The following is a 26,557-nucleotide window of genomic DNA, read 5'->3' as shown; positions in this document are numbered from 1 at the left end:
AGATAGATTTCCTTTGGGTATAATTCGGCTTCTACCTGAAGGAATTCCTTTTTTAAATTTTAGTCTAGGTCTCCAGGAGAGGAATTCTCCTTGGTTTTGTGCATCTCCAAAAGTCCTTATTCCACCTTCAGTTTTTCTTTGAAGTGGGGGGTGCTTATTGGGAATTGAACCCAGGAGTGCTCTACACTGAGCTTTATCCCAGCCCCTTTATGTTTTATTTTGGAGCAGTCTTGCTAAGTTGTCCAAGCTGGTCTCAAAGTTATATCCTGCTGCTTCAGCCTGCCCAGTAGATAGGACTTCAGCTGTGCACCATGGCACTTGGCTTTTTTTTTTTTTTTTTTTTAATATTTTTGTAGTTGTCAATGGATCTTTATTTTATTTATTTATACATGGTGCTGAGAATCAAACCCAGTGCCTCACATATGCTAGGCAAGCGTTCTACCACCGAGCCACAAACCCAGCCCCTTGGCTTCATTTTTAAATCATCTTTTTGCTGGTTGTAGAAATCTACATTTAAAGGAGGGTTTACACACACACACACACACACACACACACACACACACACATTATAGAGAGGTTTACTCTATGCGCTCTCATATAGTCTTCTAAAAGTTTGCTGTCATTTTAATTTTTGTTTCTCTGTATATAATATACCTTTTTCTCTGGCTGTTTTTAAGATCTTTTTCCTTATCAGTGACTTTGAGCAATTTATTATGTACCTGTGTGTTGTTTTCAGCATTTGTTTTCGTCCTTGGCATTCACTGAGTTTTTCTGTTCTGTGGATTTAGTTTTCATCAACTCTGGAAACTCTTCACTCTACTTATAAACACGTTAGGCCATTAGAAGTCCTATGATTTGGGTTACAGCTCAGTGGTAGAGCACTTGCCCAGCATATCTGAGGCCCTGGGTTCAATCCCCAGGACCTCATGAAGTCCTATGATTTACTGTTGCTTTCTTTGTTTCCCCCACCCCCCCTGCTTTGTTTTGTTTGCTGTGTCTTCAAATTTACTTATCTATTCTTCTGTAATGTCTAATCTGCTATTAATGCACCTCAGTGTACTTTCTTCTGAGATATTACAGATTTCAGCTCTAGAAGTTTGGCATTTGTCATGTTTATAACATGCATTTTACATCTTCCATCATTCCTCTGACTTATTGAACATGTGGATTGTAGTTATAACAGTCCTAGTGCCCTTATCTAATCATTTTATCAGTGGTGGTATTTCTGGAATGGTTTTTCTTGGTTTCTGTGTTTCTTCTTCCTCTTCTTTTTTGGTGGTGCTGGGGATTGAAGCTAGAGCCACATTCATGCCAGGCAAATGTTCTACTACTGAGCTGCATCACTAGCCGAATTTCCCTCCTTATTATCAGGGTCACATTTTCCTGCTTCTTTGCATTCCTTGTAATTTTTTGTTATATGCCAGACATTGTGAGTTATCTTACTGGGTTTTGGATTATTTGACAATCTTATACAACTTATTAAACTTCATTCTGATATACAACAGAGCTACTTGGTAAATTTAATCCTTTTAATTCTGGTCTTAGTCAACTGAGCAGACAGAAAAGTATTTAGGACTAATTTTTTTTCCATTTCTGAGAAGAAATTCTTTTGAGTATTCAACATATTGCTGAAATAGGCACTACTCCTGTTCTGTATAAGTTTGGAGAATATTCCTTTAACTATTTTTAGGTGGTTCTTTCCCAATCCCTAGGTAATTTCTTCACATGCATGCATTGATGAGTACTCACCTCTAGACATAAGGGGAACCGTCTGAGGGTCTGGAGCTTCATGTGCCACTCTTTTCTCCTTTATCTTGCCTGCATACATCAAGCTGCTTTGGCCTTCCTGGACTCTCAGTTCTCTCTGCTTCACTGAGGGAGACTACTGACCCCTGAGTGGGATCCCCTCTCTCTAGCATGACCTGGAAACTCAACATGCAATACTCCAGAGCAAAATTTTGGGCTCACTTAGTTCATCATCGGTCCAGGACCAGTTCTTCGTGGTAATGCCCAATGTCTCGAAAATTGTTTTCATTTATTTTGTCTGTTATTTAGTTGGTTCAAGCAGGATATGAAATTTGATTAACTGATTTATTTGATTAATTTGATTATCTTGATTAGAAGCTAAAGATGACATTGGAAAGACTTGAAGAACTTGTAATGACTACACGTATCTAGGGCCATACTCCAGTCATATACTGATTTACAAGCAATAGAAGCAAGGCTGGGGTATGGTTCTGCAGTTGTGTGCCAGAAATATGCCTGGCATTAGATATACAAAGTTAAACTCGATAAAATACTTGTTAATAATCCACTGAGAAAGACTGGGAAACTCAGTTCTTATGGTACATTGTATTAAGTATAACATAAGCAGAGGGTGTTTTGGAACATTCATGTGAGGAAAGGCATCCAAATAGAGCCCTATGATAGCCAGGTCTGAGTTAGTAAATGATTCAGGAAGGAAATGAGGTAGTAAATATAGAAAGATGGGCTGGAGTTTGTTGGATTAGTGGGAATAGGGGGAAAGGAAGCTGGCAGGCAAGGACATTCCAAGTAGAGAGAATAGCATTCATTATGAAGGCTCAGAAGTGCAAGGTTACATACTGCATTTTGGAAATGGCAAATAGGTTGGAATGGTTGGATCAAAGGAGGAAAAGGAAGAAGTCTTTGGTAAATCTATTTGTAAATAGATTTCTTTATCCCTAAGATTTATGACTTTCACGTGAGAGAATAGAATAATAACTCACTTCATTGTGATAGGTTATTGAAGTCCAGTTTCCCCTTGAATCTGAAAGTATGTCTGATTGACTTATTTATTTGTTCATCAGAGTTTGTGAAGCACCTATTTTATGTCAGGCTGCATGATAGGTGCTAGAAATCCAGAAATGTGAAACATGCTATAATGTGATAGTATTTTTTAAAAGCATGACTTAAACATTTACTATTGAACATATTTCACTTATTAAAAATCTTCATTCTGAATAGTATCAGTTTCAGAAAATCAGTGACCGAGAGAAGAGTAAATTTTTGGCTTAGTGGAGGGCTCACACATATTAAGGAACATAAGCAATCACTTAACACAAGTGCCAGGGTCTGTTCTACTTCATGTAAATTAACTCATTCAATCTTCACGGGAACCCTAGTACTATTACTATTATTTTAACTAAAAGACACTCTTATCACAATAGTCTATCTGTGTATTTATTTTACCAGCTACTAATCATTATGCTACCACCAAGAATGATAAAGGAGGTTCCAGAGGCTTTGTGAAGTAGAGGTGTCAGAGAGATGCAGTTTGAGGGCCATGGGGGTAGTGGTTTTGGTCTAAATTGAAATCTTTCAAACTGCCAAAAAATTATTTTGAGAAAAGTGGCACAAAAAGGCATCTACAGCTGTATCTCCCCAAACCAGTGGATGCAGTAAATTTAAGAATTTCTTTTCAGCTATGTCTGCTAACACAGATAACAGCTTCTTTCTAAAGGTAGGCTTGAAATGTCATTTGTTAGGCCATTCCAAATGTAGTTTAGAAAATAAATAGTACTAGAAACTAAAAAGTAAACGTGGACAATTAGCGTTTCACCCTTTTGAGGTCAGCAGACATCCATAATACTCCTCCGAAGAGCTAACAGATGCAGGAGGATGGTTTCTGTTCTCAATGTTTGAAAGCAAAATGACCACTTATCTTTATAGACTTCCTCCCACACTCAGTAAAGGACCTGAAAAATATTAATGTCAAAACCCAAGACCATGCTTCAGTGTCCCATGAGCTTGAGATGAGCAAGGCCTCTCCCTATGCCTCTTTGAGTCATGGGAATAATCTCCATCTGTGATGTATGTTTTAATTTTTCCTGTAGTCTCCACTGAGACTGGTGTGCACTGGACCACCGTTGGACAATGACTATTCCAGATGACAAATCTGATATTTCAGTCTACTTCTTCATGTGATATCCCAAGTATTTTTTCCTAAAAGAGGAAAAGAGAAATAAATTCTTAAAATTCCAAGTTTGATTCACTGTTGAAGTGAAAACATATGCCTGTTAACTCTGCTCTTATCCCAGGCATGACCTGAGGCTTGAAGACTATGTTAGGGTTGGGGGACGGTTTGGAAAGGTGACAGACATCCTTGGTATGCCTGCAAGAAAAACATTAGCTAAGGTCTTATGTTACACATGCAGGACTAACAGGCTGTATCTTTTCTCCAAGATGGGAAGACTTTGAGGCTATATTTAAAATTCAACAAAGTACCAAAAGGTTGATGACTATGAAGGTGACAAAACTCTCCTTTTGAAGTGCTGCAGAAAGGTGAGGTTGTGAACTGCAAGGTAACAATGTGAACAGTGTCGCACAAAGAGGAAAAAGAGCACCCAGGAGTGAATTAAAAACCAAGAGTAAATAAAAATCTCACGGTAGCTTGATTAGCATGCTTTGGAGATGGAGTTTCTATTCATTCATTTGGTTGATTCTATCACTATTTCACAAGTATTGGCTGAATATCTGTGATGTAAGCAAAGTGATGGGAGCTATGGGAGATAAAAGGAGGCATAAAACACATCATTCTGCCCTCATGGACTTATTTGTAGTTCCGTTGGGAAGATTAGAAGCACTCTTGGGAAATGTGGGATGCCCTGAGCTTCTAGTAGGTTTGTGCACAGGAAGAGTTCTTCTCCTTCTGCCCCAAGAGCCACCAAGATACTTGGGGCCAATGGAAGTCCCCTGATTCCTGTCCAGGGAGGTAGAGCACAGGTGCACGTCCCCTTCACACCCTTATCACTCATATCAACTCATAGCTGCTCATAAATATTCTCGTATGAACATCTTTTATTTTTTCAATCCTTTTCTGTCAGTTTGGAAAAATGAGTCCTTTCTCACACATTCTTTTTCTTCCCTCTTCTAATTTCCATTTACATGTTCCAAATTAAACCTAACTCTGGCCAGGAGTTGAGATTCAGGTTTCTGATATCCTGGATAAGTCATAAATTTTGGATTGAAAACTATAGAGGATAGAGAGCTTGTGCCATCAATCGCTAAAGTCTTTGGCAATCCCCTTTAGCATTTCTACTGAAGAATTAATTCTCTCTAACTAGATCTGTTTTTTTCTCTAACACCAGAAGTCAAATTAAAATTTTAAAAAATGCTTGCATTCACTTTGCTTTCCTTTTTTGATTACTAGAATTAGAACCACTATTTATATTTACTGAAATAAAATTATACCATAAAATCTACCCTACTAAAGTATATAATTCAGTTGTTTTTACTATATTCAAAATTTATGTATCTATCATATCTGGTTATAAAATATTCTCACCACTCTAAAGGGAAACTTCATATCCATTAGCAGTTACTCCCATTCCCTCATTCTCCAGCCCCTGGCAACAATCTACTTTTTTTCTTTATGAATTTGCCTGTTCTGAATATTTCCTATAAATTGAATCATATAACATATGGCCTTTTTGGTCTGATTTCTTTACCAACATGATGTTTTTAAGTTTCATATATATATATATATATATATTTAAATAAATATTAGTACTTATCAATATATGTCAATATTTTATTTCTTTTTATGGCAGAATCATATTGCACCATGTAGTTTTATTTTGTTTACCCATTCTTCATGGATCAGTTGATCGGCATTTTGCCTGTGCTACTTCTTGGTTATTATGAATAATCAATTCTGCAATGCATATTGGCAGACACATTTTATGTGAAAATGTGTTTTCAGTTTCCTTGGTTATAGGAATGCTACTGGCAACTCTTTGTGTTTTTGCTTTTGTTTTCTCCTGTGGTGCTGGGGATTGAACTCAGAGCACTGAACACATTCAGCCTGTGCTCTGCTGCTGAGCCACACCCCAAGCCCCTCATAACTCTAAATTTAACTTTTTGAGAATCTGTCAAATTGTTTTCCAAAGGAGTTGCACCATTTTATAACTCAGTCAGCAATGTATGAGGGTTCCAGTTTCTCCACATCTTCACCAGCTTTTATTTAAGCCTCATCCTGGTGGGTAGAGCTCATCATGGTTTTGATTTGCATTTCACTACTGCTGAAATGAAGATGCCAGGCATCTTTTGTGTGCTTATTGACCACTTATATATCTTCTTTGGAGAAATGTCTATGTAAATCGATGGCCAAATTTTAAAAGTTGGATTACTTTTTATTGTTGAATTGGAAGAGTTCATTATATTTTCTGAATATGTCATTACTAAAATATGATTTGCAAGTAATTCTTTTCCCTATTTTGTGGGGTTTTGTTTCCTGTTTTTGTGGTTCTAGAAATGGAACCCAAGGCCTCACACATGCTAGGCTAGTGCTGTACAACTGAGCTATACCCCCAGTTCTGATTTTTCATTTGCTGGTGGTAGAAGCTTTAGAAGCACAAAATGAAATCCATTTTTTCTTGTTTTTGTTGCTTGTACTTTTGATGTTCAACCACTATTTGTTTTGTAGTACTGGGGATTGAACTTTGGGGTACTCTGCCACTGAGCTATGCCACTCCTTTTTTTCTTTTTGGGACAGAGTTTCACTAACTTACACAGGCTGACCTTCAATTTGCAATCTTCCTGCCTCAGACTCCCAAGGAGTTGGGATTATAGACCTGTGCCACTGCTACCACCCTACTAATTTTTTTAATACAACTTTTATAACATTTTCGCTGTAATAGTGGCTCAAATAGACTTATGAGAGGTGGATTGTGAACCCAATTGATACTTATTATTTCTTCAGGGAAATATAGTAATAGGACCAACAACAATTTAAACACTTGAAACATGGTTGGGAATTTGATCATTGTGTATTATTGTAGTGCAGCCATGAAGTGTTACAGCCAGAGACTGATGAGGCCATAGTTCGTGTGGTCAGGAAAACTTTGGGGTAGAGGAGGGACTTGAAGGGATCCTGGGAGGAAGATCAGGGAGAACCAAAATATTGTCAAGGAATCTATACTCCTTTCAGAATGGATTAAGGCAGCTTGTATTTAGAATGCATAAGGGTCTTAGTTGTTCAAATCAGCCACTTAAGGGTTATCATACCTGGTGCAAACATGGAAGATAGAAAGGAACAGTAGATTAGGTAAGCCCAGTGGGCAGCACTGAAGACCATGGTGGGCACTTTAGCCCTGTAGGCAAGATCAACAATATCAAGAGACTAAGCCAGATTGGAGGTCCCAGAGTCACTGTGGCCATGCCTAGTGTGAATTTAAGCTTCCTGTGGTCCCTGGACCATTCTCGTGGAAGGAGGACTAATGATAATGTGGAACAAAGTCCTGTCCTCCTGGGCCTACTGGGATCTAAGGTTCTGGGGTAAAGCAATGGGTAGCCATTTAAACATGGTGGTTTTAAGGAGATCTCAGGGAATGGAGATGGGGGGGGGGGAGATGTCTGTTTTGATCAATATTGGCTAATTAAAAATAGATGAATGTTAAATTTTTGCCTTTTAGTTTGTATCCAAATGTCCCTGTCAAAGTGGGTGGGTCAAAGCAGCAATGACAAAATGCCGTGACCCCTGAATCTCTGCATGAGGATTAGCCCCCACAGTCTGTATCTTGAAGCATGAGGCACTGTCTCCCTGCCCTTGTCTCACTGCCAGACTTCCGTTGCCTGCAGAATTTGTGAAAACAGAAATTACATCTATCTAAACATTTAATATCTCAGCATCTCCTCATTTCCTGCTTTATCTGACCAGTCTCTTGGCACCCCCACCCCCACCCTCATACCCTGAGATAACTCAGTAAATATTTATGGATGATGAAGATAATCACTAAAAGTATTTTTCCATCAATGGCATATATCTCTTGCCACTCAAGTGTCCTAAACCCATGAGAACTGCTTTACAGAAGTGTTCCCTTTGCTTCAAAACAAAACAAAACCTTTCCATCTCATCCCTTCTGAGTTCAGAGAAGAATCATTTTTAAGTAGAAATGCACTTACCCATCCACCATGCTGCTGGACCCAGGGTGAGAAGTTCTCTTTCAGGTACTTGGTTCCGAAGCCCAGCACCCTGTTCATTGGGTGGTTGTCAATGGCTGTGAGCTTGGCTATGGCGTCTATTGCAAGGGCAGCCTTGAAGCCTTGTGCCTTTACTTCTGATTCTCCTCTGGTATCCACATTCCCTAAGAACTGGTCTGTGATAGTCTTGAAAACAGAGTAGGACAGAACATCCTGGAGGCTGCTCAGCAAAGCCTTATCTTTCTTCAACTGTGTAGGAAAGGAAAAGCATTCACTAAAACAGCTTGACTCACTGAAGTAGACAGAGTGCTACTTTTTAACTTCAATGTGGGCCACCAAAGAAACTAACAAAAAGATTCTGAAGTCTGGCCTCAGTCATGACACAATGTCCTGAAGAACCAGATGAAGGCATGGACCTGCTCTGTGGATTCATTGCATCCAGACAAAGAAGTGATAAAATTAAACAGTCCATTCATTCAACATTTAACAATATTCCCGAGCATTTACAGTGGACAGGTACAATGGAGAATTGAGAATCAGACCCTCACTCAGGGGGCTCACTATCTGTAAAACAGCACTATGTGCTTTACTAGAAGTAAAATAATGGACAGGATCTGAAGCTTGGAAGTCAATGACTTGGCTTGTAAACCTCTGCCCTGCCTTTTCCTTGCAATGCAATTTTGGGGAAATTAACCTCTCACGTTTAGTTTTGGTATCTCTAAATCAGGATGACGATAGTACCTATAATATAATTCAGTAAGACACTTAGCATAGTGCCGGATGTGGAGCAGGGGCTTTGGAAATAAATTATCTTTTTCCTTTGTGTGTGTGTGTGTCTTTCTCTGTCTGTCTCTCTTTCTCACACATACACACACACAAAGAGAAGAGACTGGATATTGAACCCAGGACCTTACACATGCCTGACAAGTGCTCTACCACTGAGCTATGCTCCCAGACCTTTTTAATTAATTAATTAATTAATTAATTTAGCAGTACTGGGGATTGAACTCAGAGGCATTCCATCACTGAGCTACATTCCTAACCCATTTTATTTATTTATTTTTACTTTTTATTTTGAGACAGGGTCTTGATAAGTTGCTGAAGTTCTTGTTAAATTACTGAGACTGACCTCAAACTTGTGATCCTCCTGTCTCAACCTTGAAAGTTGCTGGAATTACAGGTGTGCCACCATGCTAAGCCAATCATTTTTCAGGGTTCTGTGGGAGCTGGGGGTTTCAGGAAGCCTCCCTGAAGTACACATGTTCACTTAAAAAATCTAATCCAGGGCTGGGGCTGGGGCTCAGGGGTGGAGCACTGCTTGCCTCACACATGTGAGCACTGGGTTCCATCCTCAGCACCACATAAAAATAAATAAAATAGTATTGTGTCCATCTACAATTAAAAATATATTTTTTTAAAATTTGATTCCTTTCCCATTTTTCTACCCAACCGATTTCACCTCTCACCATTCCTGCAGCCTGGTATCTCTCTGCTTTACCTCCTTTGGACTACCATACCTTAAAAAAAAAAAAAAGTCTACACTGCCTCGGCTTCTTTTGAAAAATTGGGGCATGTGCCATAAAGGCATCCATGTGTCACCTTCATTTAAAGCATCCTTGCAATATCTGTTAGTATGATGATTGCCAAGTGAAAACAGATTTCTCAGTGAGCAGAGACTAAATGCTCATTTGAAAATCCTCTAGTTCTGTCCTTGAGGAATGGCACAGTAAGTAGGTTTTCAGCAAATATTTAACAGGGATATTTGAGGGATGAGTCAGATGCTGTATGAAGATTTTGGTAGATAGTGTCCTTTACCTGAGCCAAGCTCCCCTCCCAACTTCAGAGACACAGGGTCCTGTTTGAGTTATAAATCTGAGCAGGAATGACCAGCTTTCTACACAAAGAAAGAACTTTTCTTTAGTGGCCCAGTCAAAGAAGCAAGGCTCAAAACCTTAGCCAGCAGTTGTTAAGTGTGAACTCTGCCCAAACAGTAAAAAAAAAAAAAAAAAAAAAAAAAGAATCAGATTCCAGAAAGAAAACATCAGCAGAGTGCCTCCTCTACCCTTTCACCCCTCAGTCACACCTGGCTCTGGCCTCTCAGATGATCTTTTGCAGATACTCTGCTGCCAGGGCGGGCACCCCTCCTCAGTGTCAGTTTCCCACCATCCAGTGGGAACTCACCTCCACATAAAACAAGGTCACACCTACCTTATTTCCCACCAAAGTCTTCTACTGGGTAAACATGCCAAGGAAATAAGAACCAAAGTTTCTAAATAAATAATGTAGAATACCACCAAAAATTATAAAGCATCAGGCAAAGCAAGGCTTTTGAGCATGAGAATTTGTGGGACGGAAAGGAAGGAAAGCCTCTTCCTTTCTAACCAAAAGGGTCACCTTCTCACTAGCCCTCCTGGACCCCAGCTTGGCTACTGCAAGTCTCTGCCTTCAGAATCCAGGAGGAGGTAGTGGCTGCATCAGAATTTCAGGGTTGTAAAGAACCTTTAGGGTAAAAGATCCTTCCTAGTTCAGGTCTGAATGGCTGACTGGTTTTTGGCACCCACTTGCACTTCTAGTGACAAGATCAATCTATCACAGGCAGTCTTTGACCCTGAGGGGTGGCCCTGAGTACAAAATGTTCATTCTTACAATGGGAAGAAATCAATTCCCCCATAACTTTTGGACCCACAATGCTGGCTCTGGAGAAACTCAAGTTGTCCTCAAACCTGTATCATGTTTCAGTCCCTGCTGCCTCTGCACCTCTCCACACCCTCTACTTGTGGCCCCAGAGCTCACACACTCCATTCTCTTGTCTTTAGCCAAATACATCTGGTTTTCATTCTGCAACTTCCAGTACCCCTGTTTTTCATTCTGTACCTTCTCCCAGGCCTTTCACCTTCCTGGTCACCATCCTCTGGGCACACTTCTGATAAAGCTAATGTGAGAGGAGCTGTTAGCATGCTGTGACTGAGTAGGGTGACCCACTAGTTCCTGCTGTCTCCCCCTACTGCAGAAGCTGCCCTGGGACTGACTTCCTCCCCATGGATTCTGGAAAAACAAAGGCCAACATCCTGATTGACAGCCCCCAGAGATGATGCAATAGCCTGGGGAAAATGGATACAGAAGAGATGGAGTTCTTAAGAGAAGCCCTCTGATTACATTGGGTGTTTGTTTATCATCTCCTTTCTCTGAAGGCAGCTCTCTTAGGTTCCTGATTAGAAAGATGGTTCTCAAGTTGGAAATGGAAGAAAGTCTACAAGTTCTCCAAGTAGTATCCTGCTTCCCTGGCCAAATGACTAAGAGGGACTATAAGCAGATGTGAATAGTTCAGCAACTGTAGGGAAGATTTCAGAAGTCTCCAGCCTTTGAGTCCCTGTAGGACACAGATACCCAGGCCGCAGGGCAAACGGGAGAGTCTAAACAGCACCAAGGATCAGTTACATGGGGAGTGAGATTAATAATCCTATTCAGCAAATTTTAATTTACTGGTGTTTTTTCTTGCAATGCACAGTTACTTTTCTAGTTTCCAAAAATTCCAAGGAGGCTCCAGAAAGTTTACTTATGTTTTCCAAAGTGATTCATTTTTGAGATGCAGCCAGCATGAATGTGGACTCCAAGGGAAATAAAATTTAGGACTAAGTGGAAACCAGAACTTTGAAAAAGAATAAGGTTACAACCTGGAATACAATTCCATTCTTGTGCACTAGTACATGGGAGAAAAAGAAATCTCATTAATTCAAGGCACTTCATACCTCTCTGTCCAATTGATCCCCTGAAAATTTCAGCAGCTCAACAATTTTGGGTATTATTTGGTCTTCTCCATCTGCTGAGGGGAAAATTCCAGTTATTTCTTTTAAGAAAAGCACAAAATAATCTTAACTTTTCCCAGTGGTGATGCTTGTAGCTTGGTTAGGAATCAAGGAAGAGGAGTGCTTTCTAATTCTTAGCTAATAAATCTTACCTTGCCTCTTCTGATCAGCCACAAACCATCTGAGACTCTTCTATAGTCCTTTCTTTCCTTGCTCTGCCACGCCGCCCCCCCCCCCCACTGTAAGAATGCTGTTGAAGACATCAGTTTCCCTATTCATGATCCTATGAAGATATTAGAAGAAATTTCCCTTTGGTTTTTATTTTGATTTTATTATTTTATGTATTTTTTGGTGCTGGAGATGAAACCCAGTTCCTCATGCAAACTAGGCAAGCACTCTACCATCTAGCTACACCCCCAGCCATCCCTCTGGTCTGTAGCCTTTTCATCAGCAATGGTGTTTTTCTTTAAGGACACCATAGATTCCATATTTGATCATAGTTTCACCTTTGAATCATCTACCAGAAAGAGTCATATTTATAGCCCAGATCTAAGGGAGAATATAATCTTCTGTCCTATATTTTGGGATTAAACTAATTCCTAAAACCATCTTATTTTCCTATTTTTGTTTTCTCTTTCTATTCTCTTTTAAATTTGATTGATTTTTAACTGACTGAAATGTATACTTTATGTGCCATGTCTTTACAACAAGGTGGGGTAAAAAATAAATGTGATTAATAAAAATAAATGGAATTAATAACATCCCCAAGTCTCTAATGGCAGGTAGAACTGAAAAATGGCTACCATTTTGTGTAGTGTACATGTTGGAACCAGGGAAGCAGATTATGATTTTTCTTGTCTGACAACTTGCTAACAAACACGATGAAAAAAGTCATTGTAGGCGTGGCATGGTGGCACATGCCTGTAATCCCAGGGACTCAGGAGACTGAGGCAGAAGGGTCACAAATTCGAGGCCAGCCTTAGCAATTTAGTAAGGTCCTGTTTCAATATAAAAAAAATAAAATGGGGGATGTAGCTTAGTGGTAGAGCACTTGCTTTACATGTGTGAGGTCCTGGGTTTGACCTGTAGTACAGAAGAAGAAGAAGAAAAACAAAACAAAACAAAACAAAAAACAAAAGAAAATGGTCACTGGTATAGAACAGAATTCAAACAGAGAAAGGCCAGTTACTGAGAGAACAGTATTTCTTGTTATGGCCCAATCTTGGAGGTCATAGAATGCACATTTGTCCCAGATAAAGGGAACAGAGTAGGGAGGTCAGGAATTGGTGTAACCAGTCTAGTGAAGGGGAGAGGGAAGCAGGATGCCTGGGCTCAGATTTCTTGAGAGCAAGAACAGAATGCATCGTCTGGGCAGTTTTCTTTGCTGCTGCCTTCCTCTGGGGAAGCTGCTCTGAGAGCACCCTGGATTTCCCCTATGGAGGAAGAGCATCTCAGCTTCAGCTTGGTTTAGGAGATCACTTCCCATGCCCCAGGCACATTTGAGATAGCAATAAAGTATTGGCATTTTCTTTTGAGCAGACTCAGAGGGCTCCTCCTCTCCTCCAACTCCTCACTCAAAGCCTCAGTGGCAGTATGTGTCCCCTGCAGTAGAGCAGAAGGTGGACAAAGCCACTGCTGTGTGTCAGCAGTTGCAGGGAGAACTTCTCCTTGACCTTAGAGTGCTGCAAACCCAGGAGCCACCTCTGCTTCACATCCTCCACTGGAGATGGTGGGGACAAAGTCACAGGAGACAAACCTATTTAGTGAGGAAAGGCAGGAACGAGCTTTTCTTGCTGTGGCACTTGGTCCTTCTCTCCTTAATTCTCCCCTTAGAGCCCCAAGTTTCCATAAGCCTCATGGGACCTATAGCCCTAGCTATAGCTATAGCTGTTGCTATGGTTTTGGTGACAACTGACTAGTCTGGTCACTACTTCTCAGTTTTGCCTCATGTTCTTCACCAGACATGGTATCTGACAGCTCCCTGCTTTTCCATAGGAGCCCAAAGCAATATTTAAATCTCTGAGCTGATGTTCCAACTCTGTCCAGTGCAAACTGGTCCAGAGCCATTGGTAATATGATCAAATCTGATACTACATCCCCCACCCCCCAGGACAAGGTTGAATGCATGCTTTGTGGTTCCTCCTCTCCCACTGTAGGAGACTTTTCTTTTGACTTAGCAGTGAGCTCTGCATGTTGGTTCAACCTGTTGGTATAGTCCCCATGCCTTGGGCAGTATCTCAAGCTAGAACTCAGTGCCTGCAGCATGTTGCTGGCAGGTCTGCTGAGACTCACAAATTTCAGAGTGCTGAGCCAAACAAACACATGAATACCTGTACACCTCTGCCTGGCACACTCAGTCCAACACAAACACATGGAAAGAAGGTTTACCTTTCTTAGAACTTGCTTCTGTAACTTTTAAGTGTTCTTTTTGGGCAGGACCCTGTAGCTCCAGGAACTCCAAGCCTCCTCCATGGAGGCGGGTCTTTTCTGGTGGTGGCCAGGAGTAAACAATTTCAGCCACTCGGTTGGCAATGGAAGCAACTTTGGGGTCCACAGCTGAAATAAGAGAAAATGGGACTGAGTGGCCTTTCCCAGAACTTCATCTGGCTCATTGGTATGCAGTTTCCTGGAATAGAGAGGCCAGCCCAGAATGAGAAGAAATTGCCCAGGAGTGAGAGAGAGAAAGAGAGAGGAGAGAGAGAGAGAGAGAGAGAGAGAAAGAGAGAGAAAGAGAGAGAGAGAGTGTGTGTGTGTGTGTGTGTGTGTGTGTTTCTTCAGAAAGGACTCTGCAGTTGCCTGGCAGAAGCTGGGATGCAGGAGGAGTACTCAGAAGAGTGATTATCACCTTGAAGCAATTGCCTATTTTTCTCTAATTTTGATGTCATTCAAATTATGGTCTCCTTTCACCTTTGCAAAGGAAGAAACACAAAAGGGAGTGCTTTCATGAAATATTCATTAAGATTTTGTTTTTATTCTTCATTTTGTTTTGATTTTGGATGCCCTATATACCTATGAGCAAAGGAGGGCTTTTAATAGTCTGACAAACATTTGGGTGTTTGTTACTGAGGAAAGAGAAATATTCCAGATGTTAGGTCATATTCATCACCTAAATTCATTATTAAGTAAACACTTAATTCCACTTGCTCATTAAGTCACATGTCTTTCCTCCATGTCCACTGGAAAGCATTCAATTAATGCTTATAGGTAAACAAGGATGTGCAGAGTGCAAACCATCCTTTAAGAATTTATAACCCAAGAAAGGGTTGTGCATTTGCAGGCAGAGGTATAGAATAAAGCATTTGGGAACAGGAAGGTTTACGTAGCATTGACCCCCCTGAAGGTTGTAGCCTGCCAAAGACAAGTGGACTTGGCACCTGTTTGGGGATAAGATGGAATGTGGTGGGCAGGTACATGGCTAAGTTGTTGGGTAGTAAAATCTTCCTTATTGATTTGTCACCAAGTTCTTAACTGGTAGAAGCTTGCACAGGCTCTGTCTTGGATTCCATATGGAGCAGCTGAGTTGTTTCATGTCTTATTTGAAAAAGAACACCGACTCATTCACAAGACTTGAGATAGTTTGGGCAAGAAGGTTGGTATACCCAGGCTTTGTAAATCATGATAGATAAGAGACAAGGCCTAGGTTCCAGGAGGAATATGTCACAAGAGAAACAGGTGGAGCTGCCAAGGCAATTTCCTATCCTCTGTCTCTGAAATTCTCCCGCGGCATGAGAGCTTTGGTGCCCTCCTTTGCATTCACTGGCCACTCACCAAAGTGTCATAGAGATAATGCTCTACCCATCAAGCTTTTCTTAGGTGGACATCTGGCTTTAAAAAGTCATATTTTTCATGCTTAGACCATAGGATTCAAAAACTGTTAAGGAGTGAACTAGAGAGAGGAAAAGTCAAGGGAAAAAGGGTCAATGCTTTTCCTTCTCATAGTAACAACCAAACCAAATGTACTTCCCATTTTAAAATCACCTTATTGCACCCAAACTAACTGCCTGTTCAACACTGGCTACCATAGCCCCTGACAAGGAAATAGCAAGAAGCTGGTTTCCCAAGCCAAGTGTGCAGTCTTATCAGGAGGTGAGACAGGAACTCATACATGTACTCTCTCTTATAACCTCCTATGGTCTGTCTAGGGGTATCAGTGCGTGGTTCTCCCACCAGAAGTCACCCTGTGCCCTTCTTCATGCTGAGATGGCCAGGCTGATGAAGAGCCTCAAAGGCTCTCTCCTCACTTTCCAGAACAACCACAGTAATCTTATTTCACCAGCAGGCACAGAAGTACACAATCAGACTAACCTGTAGCCAGTGTACTGATTGCTATGGATCTGTTAAAATGAATGGGGGATGCATAGGAAACATGTGCAGGACAAGCTACATGAAAACATTCTCAGGACTAGCTCCAGTTAACATTCCCATCTGGAATAACTTCACTTTAAAAAAAATGACTGAAGGAAAGATTCTAGATATGGTCCTGATAGGATAGGAGTCTATTTTGGAGATACTGGGGGGCCAAGAAGAGCAGAAAGCAGAATTGGGAAGGTGCTACTCAGTCTTTGACCTGAAACATTTGCTTTAAAGAGAAAGGACAGGGAATTTAGGTGTGATTTCTATATGGGAGAGTTTGCTATTTCCCACTTAGTATCCATATTCTCTTTCCTTAGTAACAGTTCCCTAAAAAATGTAAAAGGTAGCTGTGGGACCCAACTGAAACAAATATATCCCAGCCTTCCTTGCAGCAGGGGGTGACAAATGAGATGTAAGGAGAAGTTAGGAGAAGTTTCAAGAAGGCTCTCTAAAAGGGAATTGTCTAGAAAAAAGGCACCCTGGGACCTTGCCTTGTTTTCTTTTTCTTCCTGCTTAAAATGTAGATAGACTGGTTGGAGTCTGAGTAGCTACTTTGGAAGCCACTAGCTGAGGCGTGGCAGAATTCCTAGGAATCCCTAATGACTTCCTGTAGCAGCCTATCAGACCTGGGCCTCCACACTTTGGTCTTCTTTTATGGGAAAGAAAAGTAAACCTCTGTTATCTAAGCCAGTTATTTGGGTTTTCCAATCTATCTTGCTGAACCTAATCTTAACTGTAACAGTCCTCATGTAAGAAATCAGAGCTGTAGAGAAACAAGATTCACAAGTAAAAGAACCTGGGCTGGTGGGCTAAGGTATGTGTTAACTTCCATTTCTCTACATCTTGAGGACTCTAAGGAGAACACTTTGGTCTTGGGACCTACCTCACTGTTGCCACCTTAAGCCTGGCATCTGAATACTGGCGGCAGTACAAGGTTACATTGTACCCTTTAGTTAAAAGAACCAAGTGAAACTAAGCTCTGCCTGATGTGTGGCAACAGAGAAACAGAATGTGAGGCTCCTTTGGGTCACACCCAGTAAAACCAACACAATTAACATAAAAACCACATTACTAAATAAACAAAAAAGGGAGGAGAGAGGGGAGAAGGGAAGATAAGCTGTACATAAGTGTTTAAAGCAAAGCTTCCTTAGACATTATGTATATATTAGCCATAGATATTATTCAGCCCATAAACCCTCTGCTTTTTAAATTTAATATTTTATTCTCAGTCTCTCATAAGAGTTAGCTTTCTTAACCTACCCTCCCTTCAAAAATAAAGAAGCTGCTCTTGAAACTTCAGAAAATTAAACAAGGTCATGTGATACTTCTGTAAATATCAAAACACAGAATGTCATTATCCCAGGAAAAAATCTGAGGATGAAAATCTGTAAAGACCTCCTGTCTCCTGACCTGAAGTTCTTTCTGTTGGCTGCAGAGTTCAGAGACAGTCCCCGCCCCTGCACCCCCCCAGGAGTATGCTGTGCTGTGTGAGGGTGGGGGATTGTGGGAGGAGGGGAGGACACCTGGGAACTGTCTCCTTCACTCTAGAGTTGCTGTTGCCGCCCTCAGCTGCATAGAGTGCAGAGCACAGATGCCCCGCTGTGAAGGTTAAACAAAGGCCCAGGATGACCTCTAGTTCTGCCTTTCCTTTGGCACAGCCCTCATAGTACCTGTGCAAAAGGGTTCCCCATGCAGTCCCAACCCTGACCTTCCTTAGTCTAGATGTCTACCACTCTAACAGGAAGTGGACATTTCCCAGATCCCAGTGAGTTTTCTCAAGCTGTTAACCTGTGGGCTGATTCTCCAAGAAATTCAGCACGATCACATTTTAAAATTGAGACATTACTGCCACCTGTTGACTCATTATCAACAAGTTACCCAGGCCAATCAAACCTTGCAGGAGGGGGCTTGCTGTTAAAGTGTGGGCATCTTTGCAGATGGAAACACTGTGCAGGGCCCAAGAGGTCAGCTAACTTGGGAAGGGAGGCAGCCTTGGCCCTGATGTGGCTGTCGGGCACAGGGGATTAGGCATTTGAGCAGCAAGCATATTTACTGACAGTGGAGCCAGGAAACCAGTCCCATCACTCTTCACTGCTATCTTCTTCCTTTCTGTGCAGTCTTGAGCAGAGCAGGGCAATTATTATTGAATACAACAAGCTGGAGAGCTGAGGCAGGAGTGCCCCAAGGCCTGGCTCTCCCAGACGGAAGAGGTGAGCTGTTGTGCATACACAGAGGGGAAAGGTTTGGGTGTGAGAGAGAAAAAGTTCCCGAGCCTACCTCCATTCTCCAGGTGCTGTTCCACATTGGAAAGGGACCGGGACCACTGCTGACCATGGATACCACCCTGAGATGCCACTGCCACCAGGCCCTGACCACAGTTCTTAGGTGAACTCTGCGGACTGTCCTCCTTCTCCGTTACTCCAAAGAGAGTTTTCCAAGAAGACTTTTTCTTGCCAAGGTTTATGGCCTTCTCACTGGATGGGGAATTTCTGCAAGGCCATGGCACCTGTGTCCATGACTCAGCTGACCAACTCCCCAGTCCCTTCTGGGACAAACTTCTTGTTCTTGGCAACTTGGGTGAGAAGAGAGCCGGGGCATTCTTGAAGACATGGTGTTTGGTGTAGAATGCCAGGATTTTGAATTCTAAGCTGTTTGGGTCGTCATCGTCCAGGGGGATGTCTTCCAGGTCACAGGTGCTGGTGCTGCACATGATGGACTGAAACGACAAAGTTCACATGTCCTTCTATGTGTGGGGACGTTAATTCTTTGTAGGTTAAGAGAGATGGGTGAAAACTCAATATACACTTGCTGTGCACCTGTTCTACCTTGCTCAGCCAGGGATAAACCAGAGATGGAATAGCCACAGTCTTACTGTGATGGGAAGAGGGACATGACCATTGATAATTCCAAAGGAAGAGAATGAGCTAAGAGCTGTAATGGAGATGTGGGTAGCCAGGCACTTCTGGCAGGGGCAAGTCAGCTTCAAACAGAGGGGTGAGTGAGGGCTTTTTGAAAAATGAAGGTTTAAACAGGTGGGCTAAGAACTGCATGGCCAGGCAGTAGACTGGGTGACTTGAGGATGTGTTTGAAGAATGGTGTGAGGGTGGCAGGCATATGTAGGCAATGCTTGGGCATACTGGAGGGAAGATAAATCAGGGCTGGATTATGGAGGCCTTTGAACACCAGCAGAACAGCTTTGTTTTCTTTTGTCAGTCAGTACCTTTCAAAAACAGCCATAGGGCTGAGGAAGTGGGGAAAGGTCTTCTTGGGAGAGCATGGGTGAGCAAAGGGGAAGGCCAATTCAGGGACAGAGAATGTCTGGGCCCATTGACTCTTCCTCTCTCACTTTGTCCTGTACCTTCTGCTTTAGTTTGTCTAGGTTTGCTGCTATTCTTGTTCTATTTGGTATTTCATGTAAGATTTCATCTCATAAAAGCCTCTTGTTATTATTATTATTAATTATTATTACAAATTTGAAAAGCACTGATGGAGGCAGTGGAGAGCTTTTGCTGTTCTGCTGGGAGAGTGATTTGTTCACAGGCATGCCTTAGAAAGATGGGAACAAGCTCTAAAATGACAGGAATGGAAGTGTTTCATCTTGATTTCCATCCAAATAATTAAATAGAGATAGCGAATTGATTTTGTTCAATTTTTCCCTGCTTAAGCTTTCATAAAGTAACTCCATTTCTAGTTTCCTGCTTGAAAAATATTTATTGAAAAAATATGTATATATTAGTTGTAGGTGGACACAATACCTTTATTTCGAAAACATTTATTTTTGCAAATAATCGTCTTTGCTTTCTTCTGTTATAGGTTAAGGACTACATTTCCCTTTTTGTCTTAGATGTCAGAAAGCCCAGGTCTGTCTATTTCGCACTGGATTAAAATTCATAGCCAATAGGTATATTGGAAAACAGCTCAGGTTTTCAAACAGTCTTGAGTTCAAATTCTGGTCATGCCAATGATACCTTTGTGACCTAGGGTAGATTACTTCACCTCCCTGACCCTGAGCTGTCTGTAGGTAAATTGCTAATCATAATAGTCATCCTGCAGGGATACTGTGAGGGTACAGGATAATAATGCTTGAGAAGTCTTGGTGCAGAATCTTGCTCAAAAGTGCTACGTAGCTGTTATTTTATTCTACTACAATCATGCATGCATCAATAATGACAGGAAATTGTTTCGAGAAACACATCATTAGGTCATTTCATCATTGTGTGAACACAATATGTATTTACACAAACTAAAAAGGGCTATGACATTACTTGGCAATAGAACCTTTTAGGACCACCCTTGTATCTGAGGTCCATGTGGACTGACACGTCTGATGTGGCACGTGACTGTGGAAATGTTATACCAGGTCATCTGGCTCTGTCCTTGGCATGGCTTTTACTTGTGTTCCCTTCTCTTACTCGGTCTACTGATCTTTTGGCATGCAAACTGGTATGATGATAAATAAGCTGTAGTGATATTGATAGGATGAACTGGCATGCCTCTCCTTTCCTTTCCACTGTACCCTGTCGTATCAGGACCAACCTGTAAAGGAACAGGACAGTAACTGCAGACCAGGTTTGAGGTGGTGTGATGTGCTATAGGCAAATTGGATAGGTGTCTGTAGGAACCACGGTCAGGGTCACCCACTGCTTCTAACTTGCTATGTCCCTGGGCAAGTCAATCTCCTTGTACTTGGTTTCCATACAGACTGAGAATGTTCTCTTGTTCTGCTATTTGAAGGAGAAGTAGAGGCTGGATATCTTCCCTGCAGGCTTGGTGGGTGCTTCCTGTTCCCATTGTGGTTTTCCCTACTTTTTTTTTTTTAGAAGATGCTTTTGCTGGCTGATTTAGGAGCTGTTCGTCTAAGGAACAACTCCTTCACCAGGCCCTGAGAAAGCAATGGCACCTGGCTAGGTGAGTTCTAATGGAAGTGAGCTGCAGGGGGCTTTGCCAAAACATCAAGTGAAGATGCAGAGGCAGAAATGGTTTCCAGTGCAGCAGTAGGCAGAGTTGCAGAAACCAACACACCTACTACACATCCAGACATATTTACACAACTCCTCCTCCCAAGCCCTACAAACCTGCCTCAGGTGAGTGTAAGCAAATACTTGAGAAATGTGGCACGAGTGGGGGTCACAGTCACCTTCCTCCTCCTCTTCTGTTTCTTCACATTCCTGACCTATTGCAGCACTTGACAATCTCTCTTTCCTTGAACGCTCCCACTTTCACACTTATATTAGGTGGACATTGGCTCTGTTGCTTCAACATCCCCAAACATGCTCCTTCCTGCTATTCTACCTCTCTGCTCCCGGCACAGGCACCTCACAGATCAGTTGATCCCCCTCATCAAGCCCACAGCCTGATCCTATTTTGACTCTGTCACACATTTTGTGTTCCTACACACACTCAGTCCTGCTTCCCTGTTCCAGGCCACTGTTGTCTCTGCCTTGGAACACTGCAAGATCCATTTTTCCCCTCTTGTCCTTCCTCCAACCTAGACTCCATCAGCAGCCACATGACCTCTTAAAAATACAGGGCAAAGTCTGAATCAGATCTACAGCACCTGAACCCAATGACCAATCTTCTCATTACTGAAGGTAAGAAAAACAATTTTGTGCCCACCGTTACATGATGCAAAAAAAAAAAAAAATAGATCTGAACAACTCAAGCCTTTAAATATAAGAAAAGTTTGCAGGAAATGCAGGGGGATAGAGAAATAAACTAATGGCATAAGGAAGCAACAGTACAAATTCAGGTTATGGTAAATTCTACAAGATGAATTAACTGATTTCTTCAGCAAATAGCACATGTGCACAGATACGGACACACAGAAGTGAAGAGGGGAACTGTTATAGACTAAAAGAGATTTAAACATATTTCACATGCAATGAATGGTCCTTCTTTGGAATCGAATTCAAACCTATTTACCATTCAATGATGTCGATGTTTTTGAGACAATAGGGGAGGTCTGAATATGTGGGTTTTAGATGGTGCTGAGGAAATATCAATAATCTTGTTAAATGTGGTAACATTGTTTTTCAAAAGTATTTATCTGAAAAAGTATATACATCTGTAAGCATATATACTACATATGCATATATGATAAAGACATATATACTGCAAAATATGAAGATACTTTGACTTTCCCAGAACCTAGAACAGCACCAGATACATGGCAGGTGCTCAGTAAATATTTGATGAATGAATGAATGAATGATTATAGGACCACCAGATGAAACACAGGACATCTGGTCCAACTTGAATTTGAACAAATAAACTTTATAAATAACAAGTAAATTTTAGTATACATATGTCCCAAATAAAATACTAAATTAAACTAAAAAATAAAAATTTGTTATTTACTTGATATCCAGACTAAACTGGGGGCCTTGTATTTTGATTTGTTAAATCTGGCAACCCTGTGAATGAAAGATATGTTGAGAAATCCTGAGATCTGAGGTGTGAATAAAGTGGACCAAGGGTTGAGACTGAGGAACTGAAGACAAGCAAGCGAACGAGCTAAAGAAAAGTGAAACTGCAGTGGGTTTTGTGGTCACACAGACAAGCAGCTGGTGCGGTGTGCAGGAGGCTAAGCCCAGGCAAGAGACCAGAGCTGGGATTTCCCAAAACAGCATTTATGAGGTTTTTATATGAGGCTTCCTTTTTTAAATTGGGCAGCTCCAGACCCAGTAGGCAGGAGGTATACTTGGTCCTGTAGGAGCTATGTCCTTGAATAGGAAGGGTGAGCCCTTTTCTTGAATGTGTGTTGTTAGAGAGAAGAAGGATCTGGCTTCTTTGAGAAATAAGTTTGATAAATGCTGATTCAGGAGCAGAATCAGAAGCGTGTGTACTGCAGGGCATAGAAGTGTACACCTGTAATCCCAGCTATTTGGGAGACTGAAGCAGGAGGATCACAAGTTCAAGGCCGGCCAGGGCAATTTAGCAAGATTCTTTCTCAAAATAAAAAAAAAAAAAATGAAAAGTTCTGGGGATGTAACTAAGTGGCAGAGCAGCCCTGGGTTCAATCCTGAGTACAAAAAGAAAAAAATATATATTGGCGGGAGCCACTGAGGACAGGATGGTGCTTGTGGTCCTTTCACTTCGTAAAACAAGAGACTTTGGGCTAGAAAAGAACTGGAGACTTGTCCCAACCAACTGGCAAAGCCAAGGGTGAGAGAAGAACGGAAGGCAATGCTTGCTCAGGACGTGGACGCAGAAGAGAGAGGAGGGACGGGATGCTGTGACCAGAGCTTGGAATGTGTGTGGGTGAAGAGAAAAATGCAGACCTAAAAGTACTAACGAAGACACTGTAAGTGTACTGGATGAGTGCAGGGGAGCGCTCCTGCTGAGTGATAGCTAGTCTTACTTTAAAGCAGCGGTGAGCAAGTCAGTTTATAACACGTTTGATCCCACCTGCTCTCAGAGGTGCCTAGGGACATTTGACTTTATAGAAGTCCAACTTCTGGACTTCAGGAAACATAAACTATAAAGGAGCCCTGAGCACTGGTTCAGAACCTGGAAGGGGGATTTCACTTCCCGCACAAAGGCCCGTGCGGCTTATGCTAACTCAGTGACTCAGAGACCCAACCCTATTCCTAACACCTTACATTTATATACTATTTACATACTTTCTCCTTATCAGTAACAAACCCACATTTTTTTTTTTTTTTTTTTTTTTTTGTACTGGGGATTGAACCCAGGGACCTTAACCAGTGAGCACATCTCTAGCCCTTTATTTTCAACTTTGAGGCAGGGTTTCTCTAAGTTGCCTAGGGCCTTGCTAAGTTGCTGAGACTGACTTTGAACTTGTAATTCTCTCACCTCAGCCTCCTGATTACAGGTGTGTGCCATTGTGCCTGGTTCTAAAACCTGCACTCTAAAAGCCAAGGCTATGGAGCTTTTTTGTTGACCTCTTTTTTTCCTTTCTGAGAACTCTTCCCTCCAACTTGTTAATGGGCCAAACTGAGTGTTTTCCCGTCTCCCCAGCATGACCTTGGGAAGCACAGACTGTATGGCTTGCACCAAGTGTCCCCTGAGAAAGCCTACCTAAAGGGAGCCCCTAAGCTGTGGGGCTTGCCAGACACACTTTGGGATGTTTCTACCTCTGTGGAGGTTGGATTTCACTTCCCTTCCCATGGCGGGTAATGGATGAGCACACAGAGGAAATGACAACGGAGGCCCCGTGACCTAGTGCCCCAAACATGCTGGAGTTGGGTTCTCTTCATCTTGGTTCTCTTCACCTCTGCCTGTCCCAGATGTGGGGGGCATGGAGAACCTCTCAGTGGCAGGTCCAGCAAAAGAACTGACTTCAATTTGCCCTGGACCTGCAGCAGAGGCTTGAGTGCAACTTGGGGTGTTCATGCCCTTCCCCATGGGAGGTTCCTAGCCCAGATCATAAGCTGCATCTGTTCAGCTGCCTTGAGATCCATCTTCAGCACCCTGGGTCCTTCTGCTCCGTGGAATCTAGCTTCCCTTTTCCCTTTCCCTCACTCCAGAACTTTCCAGGCCATCATTCCTTCCTGCCTTGTTTGCCATCTCAAAGTATGACATGTTCTTTAATCCTGAAGGTGAAATGAGGAATAAGGTAAAATGCCTTAACTTCCTGCTTTAGAAGCTAAACTCAATACCTTAACTTTAGAAACCCAAGCTAAATAGAAAGAAACTAAACAAAGTCTCAGGTCACGTTCATCACACAGAAGGACTAAAGCTCTGTGTAGAAAAGGGGTGGGCAGGGAACTCAGGGAGCAGGGATCTTTCTCCAGGGTCAGAAGATGAACCTCCCCTTTCGCCTGGGCCTTGTATTCAAGGAAGTTCATAGGGAGACTACGGGACTAGAATGAGTACCCAGGTTCCCCAAGGTGCTCAGGTCTCTGGGCTCAAATCCATCTTTGCTCCAGGGGAAGGGTTAGTGTCACCAGCCAGGCAGAGGACCCGGCCACTGACCACTCTCAGTCATCATGTACCTTGTCATAAACACAATGAGAGAGAACTGCATAATGTTAAAAAGCACTCAACTGGTTGTATATTTTTAACTGAACTATCTATTCAAAACCCTCTGAAGCAAAAGAGAAACGAAAGAGAAACCTTCATGACCTTTCTCTTTTTCCTGGAAACCCCATTAACTAGATTTTCAGTGTCTTTTTGCATTCTGAGACAGACATACGAACTTTGTAATAAACCCGGTCAATAGCTCCCTGAGTTCTACCTTCTCTGGCAAACCAGGACTGAAGCTCCCACCTGTGCTCCTGAGGAATCTGAGCAGGAGACTGCTGCCGCCTGCTGTTACCTGGTCTGGAAGCTGTCAGCGGCTGGTGCGGCAGGGCAGGTGGCAGTGTGACTGTTTCTATACCTGAGTCTCTCTCCACGAAGCTTAAGAGGAAACTGCCCACAGGTCTTCTTGGCTTCTCATTTAGAAAGACTTTTGCGACTTAAAGCTCCAGGCTGCAGCCTCTTCAGGTTTAGGACCAAAGGCTGAAGGGAAGCTTAGGGAAGAGAACCACTTCCTTATTAAACCCCGCCTCCAGTCTTTTCACCCAAGGAGCACCAACCTTTGCTTATGTCATTTAACTCTGAAAGGAATTCTGCATCCTTTACCAGACACTTTGGTTGCCCTGTAGGAACAACTAGGTGGGTGCTTTCCTGATACTTTATTCTCTTATGGTTTCATCAGTTTAGTACATTCTTACTGACCACACCTAGAATGCCACAGGTACTGTTCACATACTTAATCTGAACACTAGCAAGGGGTTGGTGTTAGTATTCCTATTTTCCAATTGAGGTGACTGAGACTCAGAGAGGAAAAGAATCTGTTGGGGGTCCCCGTCACTGAAATCGAGATCCAAATCCTAGTTTTTTTGGCTTTATAATATTGTGTTACCTCTCCTGAGAGATTTAAAAATTGTATTCAAATGGACCCACTGGAAAAGTTTTAAAAACTAATCTAATCTCAGCCATAGTAAAAGCCACACAAACTCATTTAGGGACAACATGTTACTATTTTAGGGATAGAATTTCCTGTGTATATGAAATAAGAAACAGTTAAATATGATTTTACTCTCTATCCAGATTATTTAAATTTTTTTTTTAGTTGTCCATGGACTTCATTTTATTTATTTCTATGTGGTGCTGAGAATCAAACCCAGTGCCTCACACATGCTAGGCAACTGCTCTACCACTGAGCTACGACTCCAACCCCTCTGTCCACATTCTTAACTGAAATAGATGTTTATGGCCATCCTTGTGATCACGAAACCATAAGCATAGCTGACTGAAATGTGAAGTTGAAGGAAGTGTGAGTGATGAAAGGAGAACTAAGGCTATTTTCATCAAAGTAGGGGAAGAACTGGTCATTTAAATATTAGGCAGACCCACGAGAGATGAACAGATGGTAGTTATGGGAAAGATTGTTGATGACTCAAAGTGAATTTTCACCAGCAAAGTAATATTTATTGAACATAATATGC

At 41.9% G+C, this 26,557-nt stretch overlaps 1 protein-coding gene across 2 annotated transcripts; it reads right to left on the bottom strand.

Moving 5' to 3' along the window:
• Nucleotides 1-3,187: 3,187 nt before the first annotated feature.
• BCL2L14 (BCL2 like 14) lies at nucleotides 3,188-25,570 on the bottom strand. Of its 2 annotated transcripts, none has more exons than XM_079140068.1 (6): nucleotides 25,381-25,570; nucleotides 18,378-18,816; nucleotides 14,136-14,303; nucleotides 11,691-11,764; nucleotides 7,924-8,190; nucleotides 3,188-3,963 (listed from the first exon to the last, which is right to left on the bottom strand). In XM_079140068.1, the coding sequence occupies exons 2-6, from the start codon at nucleotides 18,808-18,810 to the stop codon at nucleotides 3,925-3,927; spliced, it is 981 nt and encodes a 326-aa protein (XP_078996194.1). In that variant the 5' UTR covers nucleotides 18,811-18,816; nucleotides 25,381-25,570; the 3' UTR covers nucleotides 3,188-3,924. The 2 variants fall into 2 exon arrangements, with proteins under 2 accessions (XP_078996194.1, XP_078996195.1); XM_079140069.1 differs by having other exon boundaries at nucleotides 11,691-11,761.
• Between the last annotated feature and the right edge of the window lie 987 nt (nucleotides 25,571-26,557).

This window comes from Sciurus vulgaris (assembly GCF_902686455.1).
Source record: "Sciurus vulgaris genome assembly, chromosome: 5".
Classification (NCBI taxonomy): Eukaryota; Metazoa; Chordata; class Mammalia; order Rodentia; family Sciuridae; genus Sciurus; species Sciurus vulgaris.
The sequence above is the reverse complement of the archived record's forward strand: the minus strand, read 5'-3'. Positions and strand labels throughout refer to the sequence as shown.

Coding starts and splice junctions, on each gene's coding strand:
- BCL2L14 (XM_079140068.1), bottom strand. CDS start 18,810: ATGTGCAGCACCAGCACCTGTGACCTGGAAGACATCCCCCTGGACGAT. Junction 14,304..18,377: donor ACAGCACCTGGAGAATGGAG/GTAGGCTCGGGA, acceptor CTCTTATTTCAG/CTGTGGACCCCAAAGTTGCT. Junction 11,765..14,135: donor AGAAGCAAGTTCTAAGAAAG/GTAAACCTTCTT, acceptor TTTTCCCCTCAG/CAGATGGAGAAGACCAAATA.